General features: G+C 30.2%; 1 protein-coding gene across 1 annotated transcript in view; it reads right to left on the bottom strand.

Annotated features, from left to right (window-relative positions):
• Nucleotides 1-12213, bottom strand: part of Oatp26F (Organic anion transporting polypeptide 26F) — an 86937-nt gene extending 74724 nt beyond the window's left edge. The window contains exon 1 of the mRNA XM_065501271.1: nt 11811-12213. Within this exon, the coding sequence (XP_065357343.1) occupies nt 11811-11997 (187 nt within the window). The 5' untranslated portion in view covers nt 11998-12213. The remainder of the gene's footprint in view (nt 1-11810) is intronic.
• Nucleotides 12214-22243: the final 10030 nt, after the last annotated feature.

The following is a 22243-nucleotide window of genomic DNA, read 5'->3' as shown; positions in this document are numbered from 1 at the left end:
TATAAAAAATTTTGTTTCATTTCATAAAAAAAACATAAAAATTTAAAAAAAAAATCGACGTGTATACACGTCATGTGCTTTATTATAAAGCTTGAAATGGTCTACATGTACCATGACGTGTATATACGTCATGACGTCTATAAACGTCATGACGTCTATAAACGTCATGACGTTTTGTATCAAATAAAATATATAAGGAGACTCATGACGTCAATAAACGTCAAATATTAAAACCAATTTTTATGTTTTAGATAGATTATATTTTCAATTTCCAACAGTTTGGTGTTGTCGGAATTTTCGTATCTTGCCAAATAACGGAGATACAGCAAGTGTCCCACGGGAAGACCTCCTAAAATTTTGGTGTCCGTCAAAGGGTTAAATCCCCGTTTTAATGGAGTTTTTCGCTCTTATTTTAAAAGGACAAAAAAGACCCATGCCTTGAGGATTTAGAGGGTTAACATATCCTACATAGTGTTTATAAAACGGTTAACCGGTTAACCGAAAAACCGGTTTTCTTCGAAATCTCGGTTTTTTGCGAACCGGTTAATTTAAAATGTTGATTTTCGGTTAACCGGTTTATCCGGTTTTTATCACTCGGTTAACCGGTTTTTAAACTTAAGGTCTAAAATTAGGAAATCTCATGGTTTTGTGCATTTTTTATATTCATTTTACACACATTATTGGTCTGATTTGAAACCTAAACTAAACCTATTTAGATTGATATTTTTATAAATTACAATGATTCAAAATAGTAGAGAATGATGAGTTTATTAAAAACTTTTTCAGAATAAATTGCACATAATGAAACTATTAAAAATTAAATTCCGCATAATTCTAGAAGTTAAGCTAAATCTTAATAATGATTCATTATAAACTTAGTGATGATTTTACCAAACGTTAGAGTAACTTCGGGTAATGTGGACTACCGTTTTGTTTTTTCTAAATTTTGGCCACAATATATATGGATATTAAAAGAGTTGTGAAGCAATAAATTAGCTAATGTATTCTCTAATGGTTTTTGCAGTTGAATATTTTTTCCGTTAAAGGATAAAAAATTTATGTGAAAATATTGTAAGGAACCCAAAAATCAGCATTAAAAAAATTGAAGGGTAATATGGACCACTATATGAGGGTAATGTGGACTAGTATTTAATACATAAAATTCATGAACCAGCTAATCATGAATGATTAAAAAATTTAATTTCAATATATTTTTATTAATACAAACTAAAAAGTCGCGTTCTTGGCTTAGATAGATTGCTTACATTTATTAGTACATAATCAAGTAATTTAAGTGGTCCACATTACACGAACTTGGGTTACTAGAGTGCTCCAAAAAAATAAAATTGCGAATTTTGACCGTCCCCCCCTCTAGAATTGTTCTATGTATTGTAGAAACACATTGTGTAAAATATTAGGATGATAGGATAACGTTAACTGGTGGCGCAACGACGCTGAAGTTTTGAGGTGCATTTATAAGGGGAAAAAAATTTTGCCATTAAATAATGACTTTTACAATTTAATTTAAAAGAATCGAAATGTGTACGTAATTGTCGTTATAATAAGATATAAAAGACAAAAATTGGTGAAAAAATGTTAAAGTTATTAAAAAATCGCCAGGCCATTAACGTCCCAGTAAACATTTTTTGTATTTTTGGAAGCTAAAAAAGGTCGTAAGCGCTGTTGAATACGCTTTCTAAGAAGCCTTATCAAGGAAGCAACAAATAAGCCAATACTATCGAAAGCATTTTTGTATTGATGTAAGCTAAAACAAATGAAAAACTTACTGTTATCCCTTATAGAGAAGCAGGTTGTAAGTGAAATATTTAAATAATTATTGGGCTTACTCCTGTCGCTTACATGAAAGCAGGTTGTATTGCAGGGGCATAGAAATCGACATTCTGTACGAGTTTTTTTCCGAATGCGCACAAAGTTTAAATTACGTAATGAAATTCTTTAGTCATCAAATTGCAGTTGAGCAGATAAGACGTACATAAGTAAAAGTGCCGATAATATTAAATTCAGTGAAAAAAAAATTAATTGGTGAAAAAAGTTATATTTTATATTAAATGTAAGAATTAAAAATTTTAATATTTATTGAAAATTGTTCCCACGTCTCTTCGTTTTTCTACGGAATATATTCAAGTATTTAAAAAAATATTTGGTTTTGTGTTTTTGTTTGTGTTAGTTTATTTTTTTTTGTAAGATTTATGCTTTTTGTGTGTGTAAACTGTACAGTCCGTGTGTTTATACTTTTTTATGTAAAAAAGTTAACGGCTTTTTGTGTTTGGTTTGTTTGCAATAATTTTTGTTGTTGTGTTTTGCTTTGGTAAACATTTGCTAGACGTTTTATTTTAAATAATACAGTGAGTGTCACTCAAAATCGTACAGCATATTTTTTTTAAATATGAAATTTTACAGGCAATAATAGGTGATTATATAAAAAATTAAAAGTCATTTTATAAATTGGAACAAAAAATATGTATTTCAACAAAAAAGTTAACAAAACCTCAATTCGTTAAAAAAATATTGATGAAAATTAAAGAACATCACAAAATTCATATTTCACTTAAATTCGTACAATTATATTAAATTATAATTAAAACTTTAAAAATAATAAAAAATGTTAATATTAAATAATCCTAATACTTTATAGGGTATCATTTGCTATTTTTTAGTGCCTTTACGATTTTAAATGAAGCGTTGATATTCTGGGCACTGACAGTCTTACCCAATTTTTTTATTTGTGGATAAGGGCAATTAAAATTATACCCAATTTTCTGATAGGTAATAGCACACACAATATAAAAATAGCATTTTAAAATATTTCCAAAACATCAACTTTCTAAAACTAATGAATAAAATTTGACTACGATGGTGTACGATTTTAAGTGACATTCACTGTATGTCAAAAATGGTAGGAAAACGACAATTTAATAATTTAAAACAAAAAGAGACAAATACAAATTTGTTAAACCTTTTGAGGGCAACGGAAAATAGTTCTGAAGAAGTTCAAAATATCGAAATTGTTTCAAATTTTGAGAATTCAACTTTAGAAGTTGATGTGGAAAAGGGAACACTAAGAGAAAATGTAAGGGATTGGTTTATAAAATATGGCCCATCAGTGGCAAGTGCATCAGCCATATTGCAGATTTTAAATGGTGTACATTCTGATATTCCATTGAGTGTAGAAGCTCTCGTTGGTAAAAAAGAAATGTGTATTATAAGAACTGTTGATCCAGGCTCTTATGTACATGTTGGTGTAGAAAGAAACCTCCTTAAAATTGTAGAGGTCATTAAAAATCTCGACGTAAAAGAAATTATTTTGGATATAGGAATTGATGGCTTACCTCTATTTAAAAGCTCTTCTGTCGGACTCTGGCCAATACTCGCACGTATTGTTAACATGCCAATGATAAAAGTTTTTCTCATAGGAAGTTATGTCGGAATACAAAAACCACATGACATAAACATATTCCTTCACGATCTCGTTACAGAACTTAAAAGTTTGATTGAGAATGGATTTGAATTCGAAACACATAATATAAAAATAAAAATTCGAGCATTTCTGTGTGACGCTCCTGCCCGAGCCTTTGTATGTGGTGTGAAAGGCCATAATTCTTTAAATGGATGCAATAAGTGTGATCAAAAGGGTAAAAGTGTAATGAAAGTTACCACATTTTCCACATCTATTGGAAACTTACGATCTGATGAAGATTTCAGTCAAAGAATTGATAAAAATTTTCATCATAAAATTTTTCTAGATAGGGAAATGTCTTTAGAATCCATTGGTATTAAGATGATAACTCAGTTCCCTCTGGACATTATGCACCTAATAGATTTAGGCGTGATGAAAAAAATGCTATTATTCTTGTTGAATTCTAAAACCACAGAGTGTTTTATGATAAATTCTAAAATCGAGATGTCTTCCTTGCTAACATCCCTTTGTCCCTTTATTCCGAAAGAGTTTATGAGAAAGCCCAGATCTTTTGATGAAATTGCTAGATGGAAAGCAGTTGAATTCCGACAGTTCGTGTTATATACAGGTCTTGTTGTTCTAAAGAAAAGTACGAGCGAAGTTTTCTTTAGCCACTTCTTATTGTTATCATGCGCTTACAGAATTATGAGTTGTCCTCTTTTATTCGAATCTAAGAATGTTAATGCCCATGATATGATAATAACGTTTGTGCAACAATTTCGGAATATTTATGGGCCATCAAGCATAACTTACAATGTACACAATCTTCTCCATTTAAGCAAAACAGTAGAAGAGTACGGCAATCTCTCCAATATAACTGCGTACCCTTTTGAAAACTTTATGAAGGATATAAAGAAAGCAGTAAGAAAACCAAATCAAATTGAGCAGCAACTATTTAACAGATTTTCTAAGGTCCCATTGTTTAAACCTAATCAATTTATGGGCTATAAACAAAATTCGAAAGGTGAAATAAGTTCGTTTATTTCCGATGCAGGATTTTTTAGTTCAAGTGTTCCTGATAATTGTTGTTTACTTGGTAGTAATTGTCCCGGAGAAATATTAAAATTCCTTGAGAATGGAAGCATTATAGTTAAAGTTTACATTAATCCAAAAAACTTTTTTCTCGAGCCAATACCATCCGAGGATCTTGGAATTTACATAGTAAATCCAGACTCCTTTTATGAAGAAATTTTTAGAACAGATCAAATATACGCAAAACTAATAAATATTCCGTACAAAAACAAGAGATTGCTAATTCCCTTAGTGCACACATGTTTTTAAATGGAAGAACCTATATAAAATTATTATTAATTTCAAATTAAATCTAATTAAAAACTTATAGAAAAATGTCTCGCTCCAAATTTAATGAAAGTATTAAAAATTCGATTGAACAATTAACTGAACTAATTCATATGTTAAAAGGTAAGTAAGTCAAAACAATAAAAAATACTACATTTATCTATTTATTTGTTCATACGTATTTAACTTATTTATTTTTAGAAACAATTGTTTCTCAAAGTAATATAATGGACGTTTCAGAACTAAATAAAAAGTTCGATACTCTAAAAGGTAGATTTAATTTTAAGATATTTTTAACACAACACCTCAATCATTTTCTGTAAATTTCAGAAATTGTGAAGGACCAGAAACACTCAATAGACGTTTCAAAGGGACAAATTAGAGATTTAAAAGGTAATTATGTCTATTTGTAAGCTGCAGTTTTTTGTACCTTATTTTTTTTCATAGAAACTATAGTAAATCAAAATAAGATAATTGTTGGACTGGTATCAGAGGTAAAAACTATGCTAAAATGTTACGTAACACCAGGACTTGTTTCCATAAAATATTCTAATTTATTTCCTGTTCAGTCTGAGGCCGAATTAAAAGAAATTGAAGATGATATAGACGATGAAACAAGTGCTGCAATGGTAAGAAAGCTTATGTTATTTAATTTATATTATCTATTAATATTATTTTTAATTTGTGTTTATAGGTTTCAACAATTAAAAGCATTTTAAGCTTAGGGGGATTAAACAAAAATCTTTTAAATTTATTCGATTTAAAAATGTTGCTCGATTTTAATGTTGATGGGAAGCAGGACAAAAAGCGGCTATTAGATTTCCCGAAGTTTGTAAATGTAGTATTTGGTAAGTATTTTGTTATATTCTTAATAAATTTGAATTATAATAATACCATTCTTATTATTTCAGAATCTATAAAAGTAAATGGTGTCTCTAAAAACATGTTTCTAAATGATTTACGTAAAGCATTTAGATTAAACAAAAACCGTTACTACAAGAAAAAATGCTTGAAGAAACAGAGTAAAATTAACAACACATTTTTGAATAGTGAAGAAGAATCAGATTCCGAAAATATTAATCCAGATATAAACGAATAAACTCCTTCCAACACAGCAAAGACATAATAATCAAGACCATTCACCATTTCAATTAATTAAATATTCAAATGATATTTCAGAAATTTCTAGTTTTATTTCAAAAACATACATACTAAATAAAATACAACTACATATTGGTAATTAATTTCCTTATATTATTTTTAACGAAATGTTTTGAACATTAGTATTTACAACGAATATAATATATGCTTATATTCGCATATATACTTTTTAAAAGCCTATTAATTATAAAAATAGTTTTTTAATAATTAATCCAATTTATTTAAGTATTAACAATGTTAAGGAACACATTGTTTAGTATTCACAATAACAGTACAAAAATGGAAATTAACCCTTAAGAGTACTTGGGGTCAAAATGAATGTGTTTTTCGTGATTTTAAAAGTTGAGGGTCATTTGGACCCCAAGTGCTATTAAGGGTTAATTTCCATTTTTGTACTGTTATTGTGAATACTAGACTTCATTTTATATTTTTCTTAAGTTTCATCAAAATCGGCCCAAAAATATATAATATTTCGCTATCTTTCCATGAGAAATTCCAAATATTGAAAAAATTGACCTTTGACCTTCACGATTTAAGCGTTAAAGTTTTCCGATTTTAGTAAAACTTTCATACTATATTTAAAATTACCTGGACTATATTATTCTGAATAGCTTTTACTTAAAAATCATTACAGTAAGGAAATTCTGGTCATTCCCCAAAATTTGGCCAAAAAATTAGTTTTTCTCGAAAATCGCAAAATTTATATCGCAGGTACGGAAAAACTATAGGAGGTATTGACATACTTTTTTCACATTTTTATTCCCTATTATGTTGTTAATAAATCCCCATGTGATGATCAAAAAATTCTGAAATTTGTTTAACAAAATTTTTAAAAATTTGAAATTGGAGTTTTGAAACTGCCGTTAAAAAAATTAAATTTTTTTGGTCATACCTGCGAATAGGTTAACGGTATCCTACGAGGACAAAAACTCATATACAAGTAAATATGGATATATTTTAAGTAAAAATAAGCTTTTATTTTAATATTTCTCAAAATATGTTAATTTTGTTCATAAATTTCTTGTTCTAGTGGCCTGAGACACGTTAATGGCCTGGCGATTTTTTAATAACTTTAACATTTTTTCACCTATTTTTGTCTTTTATATCTTATTATAACGAAAATTACGTACACATTTCGATTATTTTAAATTAAATTGTAAAAGTCATTATTTAATGGCAAAATTTTTACAAAAACTGAAAAAATTGCGTATTTTCCCCTTGTAAATGCACCTCAAAACTTCAGCGTCGTTGCGCCACCAGTTAACGTTATCCTATCATCCTAATATTTTACACAACGTGTTTCTACAATACATAGAACAATTCTAGAGGGGGGGACGGCCTGTACCTAGAAAGTTTTTTTCGTCCATACAATCTTGGAGCACTCTATTGGGTTACAGTGGTAAAAAGTTATTTTTACCTACTAATCTAAATGTGCTTAAATTCTTACCAAATATATGCAAAACTACGTGTCCACTTTAACTATATAAAACAACCAAACATTAAATTCTACCAAGTAACTGTACCAAATTTTGTTTCTTACTTGAGCCGAAAAAAATGTTGAGCAGGCGCATTAATTTCAATACAAGAATAAAAAGTCAACATATCAATAACTCATGAAAGCAAATGTGCAATTGTCGTTTCAAACAAATTGTAAAATGTACGACAAATCAGTTTTATCATACCTTCAATAGTTTCTGAAAAAAGACACTGGTCCACATTAGACGCATAGTCCACAATACCCGAAGTTACTCTAATTTGAATTTGATGTGCATACCTTCCTTCAATCAATTCGTTAGCTTAGTGTACGAAGTCCTTTTCAGAAATATTACAGAAGAGACAAAAAATGTTCTAAAATCCGTGATTTTAAATATTTATGAAATCTGATATGATATGATTCATAATGACAAATAGGCACAGCTAAGAAGAAGTGCGTCTGCATCTTATAGGTCCTTTTTTGTGATTTGTAATATTTTCTGTTTCATATCAGAAAGTCGAGGTGATAATAAATTTCAAAATTGTCGAATATTTAATTAAAAAATTAATTTACATTTTCTGGTTGAAATTTAATGAATAAACCAATAATTAAAACAACTATTATATAGTTAGTAACATATTTATACTCAATTTCATTTGACTGAGATAATAATTTTGAAATTTTTACAAAATAAAATGGATTTAGCACTTTAGTATAATCATAGTTATTTAATATTAACCATTTCTGACTACTAAAAACTAAAAATTTTAAAGCCGCATGTACTTTATTGAACATTTTATGTTATCTACACATATATGACGGTTTAACCGGTTTTTTCGATGTCGGTTAACCGAAAAACCAGTTTTCTTAAAAATGCCAATTTTCGGTTAATCGACAAACCGATTTTGTAAAAAGTCGGTTTTTTATAAACACTAATCCTACAAAAATGTTTTCCATAACATTTTACATAAATTTGCTGAATATATATTATATTTAAAATGTAAGGATCACATGGTGTGCCAGAGTAGGGAAACTTTAACCCCCCTCAAATGAAATTCCGATGTAAACTTCCAAAACGCCGATACAGGTGTCTTTTTTTTTCTCCTCTATCAAAATTTATTGGTCGGACCTTGTAATTTTGGAAAAAGTTTGATTTTGTTATATAGTGTAATTTATGCCACTGTGTTATATAGAAATACCTAAATTCCTTAAACGAAAATATGTTCTAAAAATTTAGGTTTTTCATAGAAGAGGACGCTGTAAAAATGTAATTGGATAGATTTTTTTGCAACAATACTTATATTACACTAGCCTCTTAATCTTGTCGAAAAATTGTGTCTATACTACTATCCAATAGGATTAACATTGGTGAAAATTTCATCCTGTTCAAAAGTTTTGTCACTTGAGAGGAAAACCTTCATATGTATATAGATTAATTGTTTAAAGTAAAGCAATATAGTGTCTTTGGTATGAAAGGTATGAAACATTTTAATCCATATTTGAAATTATATAAAATGTTTTTTGTTTCTATAATATCATAATATTTAACTGAAACTGACCAGTTTTAAATATTTTTAAAACAGTATCCACGGTTTTTAATTTCTTCGATTATTTGGAAACTCTACTTTAAACTACACGTTTACCAATAAAATATGTGCTAAAAGTTAGTTTTAGTGTTGATGTTCTCACTCACTGAAACAAGTTATATTATAAAACTTAAGTTTTATTAATTACTTTTCAAGTACAATATTTTTCCATTTTTATTTATTGCTAAAAAAAACTTGTTTCTGCAGATGAATATATATTTTATTTTAAAGAACTATAAAATATTTTCGCTTATATAACAAATTACGTAAAAAGTAATGAAAATTTTAATAAGTGCTTTTTTACATTTTTTGCAAATATCAAAATGGCTCTAGCATAGTTGAATAGACCAATTTGAAAGTTATTTAAAAAAATGGTATTACTTTTTCGCGGTTGTCAAAAAAGTTCATTCACAAAACGAGGTAATGTTTGGAGATAATTAATTTTTTATCTAAAAAACGCAAATATTTTTATTTATAAATATATCAACTTGGCTCGAATCTATATTTCAAATTTACGGTAACGAGAAAAAATCCGCTGTTTTATTATTAAAACATAAAAAAGTAATAAAAAATTTAGAAAATTTTAACTTTAAAAAATCGTTTTTCTAGTTTTTGAGGTTTTTATTCCAAAATGACCCGAAAAAAATGATATTGTAAATAACACAATATTTGCCATTGCGTGGTGCTAGGGCCAAAATTTGATTATAGCCCTAATGTACAATATAATCACAAATGAGTCTCGAAATTGTCATTAAAATTAAAGTTCCGATAGTACATAATCTGAAAATAACATTGATGTAATCAATTCTTCGTTCCTGTTGTTCCTTGTATGTGAATTCTTTTGTTTGAAATTTCAAGAATAACACAAGGCAACAAAATCGAAAAATTTTAAAGTCTTTCTAAACCACTACACAATTTTGATGTATTGTGGTTCCAGTAGTACAAATATGGTCCAATTTTACTTTAAATTTTTACGTAAAATTATAATTTTTTTTAGACGTTTCACCACATAATTAATGATAACTTAAAAAGGGTTAGTCCGATGTTAATAAAATAAACTTAGAAAAGTTGAGATTTACATAACCTTTAATCCGTTTATATATTGCGTTTTAATCGGCTCAGTAGTTTCGGACTCATATAATAACAAATTGAAGCAAAAAATATAGTTTTTGCGTGAAAATATAAAATTTTTGTTTTAAAAAAAATCATGAAAAATCGAAAACGGCAGAAATTGTTCAGATTTATTACTTTATCGTAAAGTCACTTGTAATAGGAGCAATATGAGATATCGCAATGACGTATATAAGACCATTATAAGTTGGACCTACAATGGGTCAACATCGGAAAAAATATTTTTTAACCCAAATTTTTTTTTACCAAAAGTTTTTTTGCTAAATATTAAAAAAATTAAAAAAAAACAATTCGAAAAATTTTTTTTTTAAAATTTAAAAAAAAAATAAAAAAACAATTCGAAATTTTTTTTTTCAAATAATGAAAAAACAACTTTGGAAAAAAATATTTTTATTTTGAAGTATAATTTGGTAAAGAGCATATAAGATTCGGCACAGCCGAATATAGCTCTCTTACTTGTTTTAATTAAATTTATAATACGTAAATAGTTTTAAATGAAACTGAAAACAGCAGCAATAAAGATAATAACACTAGTCTTTGCCTACGATGTGAAACACAAGATAATGTAAATCATTAAATCCTAAGGCCGAATGTAAGTTCGGTGCTGAAAAAAAGGTTTATGTCGGACAATAATTTTTTTTTCATTATTTCAAAAAAATAATATAATTAACTGGTGTTTACCCACTTTTTAGGCTGTGTATATGAATTGGTTATTTTAGGCCTAACTTTCTAACTTCGGGAAAAATATTGAAAAAAATCAAGGAAGTTATTTCTGTTTTTATAAATATTTGTCATTTGTCTTCCTCACAACACTCTAATTATAGTCTCCTAGCATATGCTGGTCCCAAAAATCTTGATAATTCTTTGTAATAAATCTGTCTACTCTAAACTACTGGTCCGATTGCAAAACGATGTACAAACAAATCGTACAGGAGGGCATATGCTATCAGAAAATTAAATTTGTGTCAACGCTATTAGAATACAATGTGAGATACAGGGTGTCAAAGATAAATAATAAAAATAAAATAATCCTGTCTACTTCACTAAATTATCTCTTATACTTTAAAATATATTTAAGTTGCAATTTGGAAATTTTAAATTATTAACTTGCCTGTCTGTCTTACACGATTCATACATTTTCCGGCTCGGTTGCTATTTAAAATCGAGAAAATCGGTCAACAAATGGCTGAGATATAAGGAAAAACCAGGACAACGTCGATTTTTGACCTATATCTGGTTTACTAAGTCATTAATATAGACAATATGGATATCTAATGATAGATATTTCAAAGACCTTTGCAACGACCTACAATGGGTCAAAATCGGAAAAAATATTTTTTAACACGAATTTTTTTTTTCACCAGAAGTTTTTTTTCGCTAAATATGAAAAAAGGTTGAAAAAACAAAAAAAAATAAATTTCTAAAAAATTAAAAAAAACACAAAAAATAAATTTTGTTTACCTAAAAATATTTGAAATTTTTATTTTGCAGTATAATTTGGTGAATGGTATATAAGTTTCGGCACAGCCGAATACAGCTCTCTTACTTGTTTTATATCTAATTATCGTAGCCTACCAAAATGTGGCACACATCATAACAAACCAATCAAACTACCAAGAGTCAATTTGTTAACTTGAAACTACCAACTTTGTTCCAATTGAACTTATAACCATTTTTTTACCTTGCGTTGCTCCACCCCAACACAACCAAAATAAAGCCCATTTTGCTGTACAAAATCGTTGCAAATATTTTGGCTTGAAACGGCTCCAACCAAAACTTTGAGTATCTATAAATACATCCGTTGACGAGGAACTACGACCTACTGTTGAGGGAGTTTCAACTGGATTAGCTCCGTTATTATTATCCATTGTGTTTAAAACTTTCAAATTTCTTTCTCACTTTTAATACTTCACAAACACCTGAACAATTTTTATTCTTTTTATTATTATAGCATTTTTCGTACGATTTCTTAATAATCCATTTAATTTCATATATTCCAAAATTTCATTGGCAATATAAAGCACAATTGTTTCCGTTACAATTCAAATATCCTGCTGAACAAACGTTTTAACGGTAGTTAAATGCTGACAAACAACTTCACTAAACGGCGCGATAAATGAAACTAAACGATGATTTTAAATATGAATTCCATTAAAGTTCCGCCTCGGATGCACAATCAAATAACATCGGCGCACACGAAACCCAAACATTTAATCCACAAACATTAACAGAATCTGCTGCTAGCTACTGTTGTCTGTAGGAAAAGATCTTTACATTTGTTATTGTAGTCGTTTGTTTTTTGGAAAACAAACATGGAACACAAGTATCTTAATTAAAACCAAAATATTGCAGACCATCAACCCAATGCCATAAGGGGGTTGTGGATACTGTTAAATTGTTGGTTCTGTTAAAGTGTACAGTGCAGCAGACGACAGCTACGACAGTAAACAAACACCCCCACAAAACTGTTTAAATAATAACACTGAAGACTGTGTGTGGGTGGTTGGTTGGTTGGTTGGGGGACTGGTCTTTTGGCGCGCGTTTATTTTTCTATTACAAGTTAAATACGGTCTGAAAGTCTCCGTCATTTCGTATTTTCCTTTTTCATCTCTTTTTACGTTCGAGGGGGAGAGTGTTCGATGACAGTGTTAAGGAATCAAAACAAAATGCTAACAACACATTTCAGAGCATCATAATGTGTACTCGTACATAAGTAAGTACAAGTACGAGTATAAGTTGGAATTTGCCGGCATTTGTTTTTATTCATATTCCTGCTGACGGAGCGAATGTGAATGAGTTTATCTTACGCATGCATTCATGACATCAACATCATCATCATACTTTACAGTATTTATGACGACAAGGTTTACATTCATTCATTTCCACAGCAACTACACTTGAAAAAAATATTAGTTCCCGGTCCCGGAACTAATTAATGAAATAAATTGATGTTGTTTATACTATTGTTGCCAAATGTCGGGAATCGGAATTCCCGCTTTTTTATGTGTGGCGTTTTTCTTTCGGAATCTCCACTACCAAATTATGATTTCAACAACACCATCCCTTGATTCGTTATTCTCTCCCGACTTATTCTCCAAAGAGTTATATTTCAAGAGATGTAATTTCACGAGACTTTTTGGTCAGATCAACGTCGTTCTGTTCTTCCGGACAACAAACGAAGATGGGTGTCGAAGGATAATTTACCAGCGTACGTTTAGAAAATCCCTCCATTTTTTTTAAATTGTATTAATTTTAACAATTTTCCACTTTTTCAAATCCGTTAACGCGAATGATTTTCACAAACGTACGTCTAAATTGTTAATAATTTTCGTTTTTGTTATAAAAATTGTACAAATGTTATGGTCAGGCAATGGTTTGGATCACATGCTGCAATAATCACTTTTTTCTATTGATTTTTACGATGCTTATTTACCTACAGCTTATTTGATGCAGTCACAAAACCCAAAAATTAACACAAAAAAGCCAGATATAGCAAATTATTTAATTCAATTAAGTTTTGAGCTTACAGCTTAAAAGAAGCACTAAATTAAAAGTATTCAAAAAACATTAATATTTCGAAAATATGTGGTTAATATTTAGTGGGGTATCCGTTTTGATAGGAAATTCATAGATTCTACCAGTTGTGCTCTATAATCAGATCTAATTTTACCCCATTCTTTCTGGAGTTCCCGTTTTAAATTAGAAGAATTAGAAATATTGTGGTTTATTATTTTATTTTCTAGCATTCCAGCAGTGATCACAAATTCCCAATGACGTTGAGATCTGGACTCTTTGCAGGTGTCTGTATTGCTTGTGGGCAGTTCCAGTCAAGCTAAGTCTTTACAATACCAGATCAATGTTTGGAAACGTTGTCTTGGTAGAACCTTAACGAATCTCTAATGCCAAATTTCTCCGCACTTTGTACTAAATTAACTTTTAGGAGATCCAAATACATCTTATTATCCTTGTTTCCTTCAACCAACCCTTGAAGAGGACATACAACCCCAATTCCATCACACTGGCTCTGCCTTGTTTAACTGTGTAGCGCAAAGCACATGGTTGAAGCTCGGTGTTTGGATTTCTCCAAACACAAGACTTTCTATCAGACCTGAAAAGGTAATATTAGCTTGCATCTGCAAAAATAGCAGACTTCCAGAATTTTTTTTTATATCTTTTTTTCTTTATTGAATCTTTCTTTTTAGAAATTTACAATAAGTATTCAAATCTTAACCTAAACTAAAACTAAAGTTGTTATTGCCGCTGCAATGTCCAACATGAGTGCTCGTTAAATGATTATCTGGCCAGATCCAGTGTTTCCAATTGCCTCAGTCGTCTATGACCCTCAAATGACAGCAACTCCCTGGCAAAGGGGTTTGGATGATCCATTAGTTTTTAAATGTATTTTAGACTGGAGAGTTTGATCTCCTCGCGTATTATGGTGACATTGAGATCATTATGGATATTGCTGTTGCGAATGTACCATGGGGCACCTGTTATTGTCCTTAACAGTGCTGACTGCTTTCTTTGCAAATTTTCAACGTTAGATGAGGAGGCTGTTCCCCATAGCTGAATGCCGTATAGCCATATCGGTTTTATAATTGTTTTGTACAAACGCGCTTTGTATTCCAAATCTAGAGCAGATCGTGGGCCAATTATCCAATACAATTGAACTGACTTTAATTTTATTATTATTAATATTTATTTAATGCAAATTTAATTTACAAAAAATATAGAGAAAAAAGGCTGCCAGGGCCTTCGCCTTTAACTTTAATTTTATTTGTGTAACCTTGGCTTCAATATGGTGGGACCATGTTAAACGGCGATCAAAATGGATACTGAGATATCTCATATGGCTCTGTTCTGGAATTTTGATATTATTTATCTGTATGGAAGGGCAACTTTCTCGTCTTAGAGTAAATGTAACGTGAATACATTTTGTTGCATTGACCTTAATTTTCCATTTGTCTAGCCATTTTTCCAAATCGCCGATGTGAGACTGGAGTTGTTCAGAAGCTATTGCGGGGTTTTCATGTGTACTTAAAAAAGCGGTATCATCCGCAAATGTAGATGTGTGAGTCAGTGCGCTCGTAGGCATATCTGCAGTATATAAAATATATAGGAACGGCCCTAGAATACTTCCCTGGTACACCAGCGGATATTTTTCGACGTGTTGAGATCACATCCTTTAATTTTTAAGCAGTTTATGTACGTTCGCAGGTAGTAATCAGTAATTTTGTGTATTATCGAAGGCTTGAGATATGTCAATAAATAATGCGGAGCAAAACTGATTGATATATCGACAGCGGATTGTATTTCATATTCATTTTTCAATGAGATGTTCTGTGGCAAGTGTGAGCTAACATACATTTTATACTTTAACCAGTTCGTCTTCTTGTTAGGGAAACAAGAGTAAGAGTTTTCCAATTTACTTGGAACTTCTAATAACGTTAAAACTGTAGGCGAATGGTCTGACGAGAGGTACAGCGAAGGGATCACTGAAATAAATTCTCGTTTTATATTCTTGATTACAGCGAAGTCAATTAGATCGGGAATCTTATTGAGGTCTGTAGGCCAATAAGTAGGTTGGCCACTAGATATGACATCTAGTCTGTTAGACGATATTGCTTCTAACAGTTGCCTCCCTCTAGGAGTAATAAGACGAGAGCAACAAAATGTATGTTTTGCATTGTAATCACCAGCTGCTATAAATCTTGGACCTAGAGTCCTAAAATATTCGAAAATCTGCTCTCGATTAATATTATAAATAGGAGGACAATATACTGAAGATATTGTAACTCTACCATCAGGTATAGTTATAGATGTGGACCGTTTTATATTCTGGCATTGGGAAATGCCTAATACCCTTTCTCACTAAGATAGCTGTTCCACCACAAGCTCTACCACTTGGATGTTTCGTATCATAAGTATAGTATCCGTTAATTCTGAAACAGTTCTTTATGGTAAAGTGTGTTTCAGAAACGAGTAGTACATCAATTTCCTGAAGGTGGAGAAATTGTTGTACTTCATTCTTATGTTGGCTAAGGCCGTTAGCATTCCAAAAACAAATTCTTAGAGAATTAATTATACCCTTCAGCTTCGTGAGAAGGGTATATATAAGTTTGTCATTCCGTTTGTAATTTCTACATTTTTCATTTCCGACCCTATAAAGTATATATATTCTGGATCCTTATAGATAGCGGAGTCGATTAAGCCATGTCCGTCTGTCTGTCTGTTGAAATCAATTTTCTGAAGGCCCCAGATATCTCCGGGATCCAAATCTTCAACAGTTCTGTCAGACATACTTTCGAGAATTTCGCTATTTCAAATCAGCAAAATCCGTCCATAAATAACGGAGATATGAGCAAAAATCCGAGACAACCTCTGAAAATTTCATCAAAAAACACAATGTATTGCATGCTTTGACAAAAAAACAACAACACGTATGTTTGGATGTGCAAGCTTTGTGTATTTTGTTTTTTTTTTGTGTTTTGTTTCTTTTTGCGTTGTTGTTGTTTTTTATACAACTAAACTTTTGTTTGGTTGTGTGTTGGTTTTTTTGACAAAAAAGCAACAAATCGTATGTTTGGATGTGCATGCTTTGCGTTTTTTGTTTTTCTTTTGTGTTTTGTTTCTTTTGGCGTTGTTGTTGTTTTTTATACAATTAAACGTATGTTTGGATGTGTGTTGGTTTCATTGGCTTGCGTATTTTGTTTTTGTTTTTTCTTTTGGTGTTTTGTTTCGTTTGGCGTTGTTGTTGTTTTTTGTGTTCTTGATAAATTTAGGATGCTGTACGCTGAAAGTGGGCAATGTACATACATATTTATATTTATAATTATAAAAAATAATAATGCATCCACAACAAAGGTGAAGGGTATATAAGATTCGGCATAGCCGAATATAGCACTCTTACTTGTTTTTTATTTAGCAGGATCTGCATGAGTATGCTTTGATTCTGCATCAATTGTTGATACATATTTTGCATATTCGGCATGAATTAAATTCTCAATAGAGCTTTGAGAGTTAGTGTCGGGTACTGGTACACCCTCTTTTAATGCATGTACATATGAAAATAATGGGGCATTATTTCCATTGCTTCTTTTCATTTAGGTAACTGAACCCTGATTTGTCGTATGGGCATACGATTAGGTCTTCATGCGTTGGAATACTGGTCATCCCCGGTAGTTTGCGGTGTGATTTTGACCACAGTTACTACATTTTCTTATATTATCTGTTTTTGAGTGGGGACATTCTTCACTTTTGTGAATATCTCCACATCTTACACATACAGAAGGTAATTTGCAGAATGTTCGGGTGTGACCGAACTCTTGGCAATTAAGGCACTTAGGTGGACCTTTGCGCTTAATTGGTTCTTCTACAATTATTTTACGATAAACCGTATATCGGATGAGTGTTACCCTTTTTCTATAATTGAGAAGATTTGAATGTAATTTCAACTCTAAAAATTGGTTGAGGAATTTTGTGCTTATTTATTATATTGTGAATGGACTTCACTTCAAAGCCTTCAGACTCTAACGCCTTTTTTATATCATCAGTAGGCACAGAACTATCTATGCATTTGATGACTACTGTCAAACCTTTAGCACTTTTTAGTTGATATGTATAGTAGTTTCTTTTCTCGGAATCGAAATTATCTACTACTATTCTGAAATTTTTCCGAGTAGGTTTGTATCTTTGTCTCTTGTATATTTCCTTTACGCAGAGAGACCACGTGGAAATTCTCCTTACCTACAAGTTGGGACAATTTATTCACCAAAACATTTGTAGAGGGTTCCCGCAAATACAGGGGAGGTGGCTTATAGTCTGTTACAGGCTTTGCGGGTGTTTTTTTTCACTTTCTTGATTGGCAAGAATTGCAAAACGATTTTGACTTACCGGATTTTTCTTCGCCTGTTTTGGATTTGGTTCCAATTTTGATGTCCTAGGACTGGACTTGCGTTTAGATATAGTGATGTAACGGTCCATACCTGTTCGGATTTTTCCCGTGTTTTTCACTATACTTTGATTATTTTTTGGTATGGTACCAGTATTTTTTGGTATGACTTCCAGAATGAAATGTCTTTGTTCAAATGTTGTCGACAAAACTCTATTTTTCGCCTTTTATTAACAGCATTTATCAACGGCTTATTTCGGACAGTCCTTCCATTTCAATTTGCCTCGCGCAGAATCCTTCAAACCTAAATATTTTTCAACATTGGAGCACTCACATTGGGTTTTTCTTTAACATTACGAACAATCCATCTTTATCTGCAGTATTATATATATTGTTATATAATGTTAAACCAAAATTATTTATGAATATACAAACATTTTAGTTTTGATTTATTTCTCAGTTTAAAATTAAGCTATATTCTATGCGTAAAATTTTACAAAATACCAATAAAAACATTGTTTCATCTTACTTTAGGTCCGTCTGAAATTTTAACTCTGACTGGTCGCAACTATTAGCCAAGGTTGGCTACCGATTCGAAGGTTGGCTACCGATTAATAAACTTTACAAAAATTAACAAGTAAGTAATTCGGCTACGTTGTTTTTAAACGTCGGTCGGACATTTTTTTCTACATTTCTCTTGGTTGAAACGATTTTGCCAATTTTCAACAGCGATATTCTCAGCAGAACGGCTTCTCCGGGGCAATACATATAATTATGGATCGATAGTTCGAACCATAACTGATTCAAGTCTCCACAGAAAACCAAAACTACATATTGATGTACACAAGATTCGGCACAGCCTAATTTAACACTCTTACTTGTTTTATTTAATGATAAATCAATATTTTCGAGCATTGATTAAAGTTACAAATCTTTGATTATCTTCTGTCAAAATTTTATTATTTTTCACGACTAGGCGGATTGAGATTTTCGACAAAAGTTTTTACATAATAGTTTGGAGTTTATTAAATAGTCACCCTAACTATGAACGAAATTTTAAAATAACATTTTAAGTTATATTTGAAATTTGTTTTATGGTACCAAATTTAATATAATAGTCAACTTTATGGACTTAAAATCGACTTTAAGGCTTTTTTAGTTAGGCTGAATGTTTTTAGAAAAATTTTGACAACTATTACAAAATATATTTGGGAAAAACAAAATAATGCCCAGTTAAAAATTGGAAATTTCAAAATATAAACTTAAATATTTTTTAAAGTACTTATTAGAGATAACTTTGATACAAAAAAGGATTTCTTTATTATCCTATTTGCTTTCTGACGAAAATTCATTCAATAATTGTCCGTATTTGTGACAAATACGAGCTCTACAAACCTTTGCATACTAATGTTAGTCATCGTTGACACCCTGTATCTCACCTTGTGTTCTAATAGGGTCAAAAATTTCACTTTCTAAAAGTTCATTTCCTACTGTACGATTTGTTTGTAGATCATTTTGCAATCGGACCAGTAAGCTTATTTATTATCACTTTTCATTTTTTAATGGAATTATCAGATTTTTGTTGGACCATATGCATATAGGCAATTCCACGAGAATCACTACCACGACTGAAAAAACAAAAACCCAAGATGATTTGAATAGAATAAAATAATAAAATGTTACTATGTGAAAATATTTAGATCATATTACATTTTAAAGACAAAAATAATAGTTTAAACTGATTATATTTAATCTTTTAATGTTTTAGGCTGAAATTGCGGCGAAAACTAGGCTCCCAATTAGCTTGTAGAATGAAATGAATTTGACTCTTATTGTTTTTTTGCTATTGTCAAATTGTTTATTGAAACCGAATGTATATTTTCTATTAATTTTTTTAGTTTTTGTATACATATACTTACAGAATATATATTGTTTTATTATAAGAGAAAAATCTGTCACGTACGGTATGTCACGTACGATATTAAATTTTATTTATTATAAAATCATCCAAAGATGGTTTTCATTTAAATATGACGGATTGTAAAGCAAAAATATTTTGTTTAGTGTAAGAAATTTAAAGAAAACATAACGCCTCTCACGATTCGAATATTTTCGCATATTTCTACATGTACCTCAAAATGAGTTCCTTTTCATGTCACGTACGATATACCCTTATTTCGCTCAATATTTTGGACAACAATATTTCAAAAAAACTTTTTATTATTTTAAAATATAGTACCCTCTGAATGAAACATAAAGACCAAATTATTTTTCAGATACTCTTATTTTTGCAAAATCTATTCCACTCTATAGGCGTACAAATGTCACGTACGATGATATGGAATTGCCAAAATGTTAGGTGACTATGGTTGGAGTTCTGTGAGGGAGACGAAAGAAAATAATATATGTATGTAAGTTTGTTCCAATTTTAATATAATATAATAAATATCTCAAAAGTTTGAAGTTTAATTTATTAATTCCAAAAATATTTCATAATTCTGTATTTTTTATTTTAATTTGACAGCGTTTTTCATACTAAAACAAATGTAAAGGTTTTGGTACAGAAATTGATAAAAAAATTTAGAAATCACAATCAAATATCAATTCCACTTTGAAATTTTCGTTTTACTTTTTCTGAAGAAGCAAAATACGGAATTAATTCCACTTTAGATCGGAATGGAGTTATGTGATAGGCCTGATAGTCCTGAAAAATCCGAAGAAATCGCAAAAAAATGGAACCCTCAAAATATAAATGCTGATATAGAAACAACTAGGATGAGAAAAAAATTTCCAGTGTTAGAAAACTATCTGATATTTTTGGGGGATTGTAAATTTTGAGCCTAAATAACTTTTAGTTGTATATTTGAATTAAATATACTAAATTCAACAACATTTTTAATTCAAGTGTATTTGATAACAAATAAAAACAACGACATTAGCTTATAATTCCATGACATCAAGGTGTCTGTTCTATCGAACATGCTCTACTGTTCATCTCTATGCACAGGTACGAACTCAAACTACACTCATACGACACACTCATACACGGCCATGTTACCGACACGTATTCTGTGTCAAGTGCTGTTTACAACACGGATACCACGCTACTCTCCTACAGCTCCATACATTTATTCATCCATCGTACACGTACCACATTCCGTACATTGTTCCCACATCAACAGGCATTTAACGAAAATCCCAAATATATTATGATGCTTCAGAAATTAATACTTGAGCATTAGAGTGGTACACAAAAACAATGTACACGTATCTTGACTAATTTTCAACTACCTACGATAATTGGGACAAGGTGCTACACGATCATAAATATATATGTTGATGATCTCAGAATAAATCTTGAATATATATTTTGGAATTTATTCAATTTCATTACTTTAAGAAGGTAGAAATTTACAGAATAAAATTAATATTTGGACCACTCTAATGTACACACGAGTATTAGTAGATTTTTTTTATTAAATTTTACTTCCTTCAACAATATTTGAATATACTATTTAAGAACCCTACAAAGTGGGATGGAAGTGTGTTTTGCTGAATTACTTATTAGTAATTCTAGAAGATGTCAATCCAAATTGAAAACTTAACTAAGTTCTTAGCATTTAGTGTTTAAATAACTCTTTAAATTGGAGACCACTCCTTAAATAATTTGACTATATTGAATGGTTGATGTTAAAGATCAAGACAATCAAGACAATTTTTATTAAGTGGCAGTCAGGTTTTAGCAAGTTAGAAATGTTTGTCTGTAGATACTTGAAACTGATTTCAAAGATATACTGTTTTGCTTTCGGGTTTCTAACTTGATCAAAAATAGTACAAAGTCAATAATATATAACACACTTTTGAAATTTTAGGAGCCAATGCATATACAATTTCTAGGGTAAAGTTTTCGTTCTTTATTAATGTTCTAAATAATAAAAAGTAAAATCCCAACGATTGTTATAACAAGATTGCATTATTTGTTGTATTTAAAAAATGAAATAAATTAGATGTGAACACAGTCGTTTGTATATTTATATATTTGCTGCTTACAATTGTTATCTGTTGCAAATTAGAAAAAGAATAAATACAGTTTATATCTATACGAGAATTTCAAATAACAAGTAATAACCAACAACAATGATGATATGAGTATTAAATTGTAAATTTGCATAATAAATCCATATAAAGTAGAAAACTTTTCATTATTCACCGATTATTTAATA

The sequence above is a fragment of the Calliphora vicina genome, chromosome 2 (assembly GCF_958450345.1).
Source record: "Calliphora vicina chromosome 2, idCalVici1.1, whole genome shotgun sequence".
Lineage (NCBI taxonomy): Eukaryota > Metazoa > Arthropoda > Insecta > Diptera > Calliphoridae > Calliphora > Calliphora vicina.
Note: the sequence above shows the minus strand (reverse complement) of the source record. Positions and strands in the feature narration are given on the sequence as shown.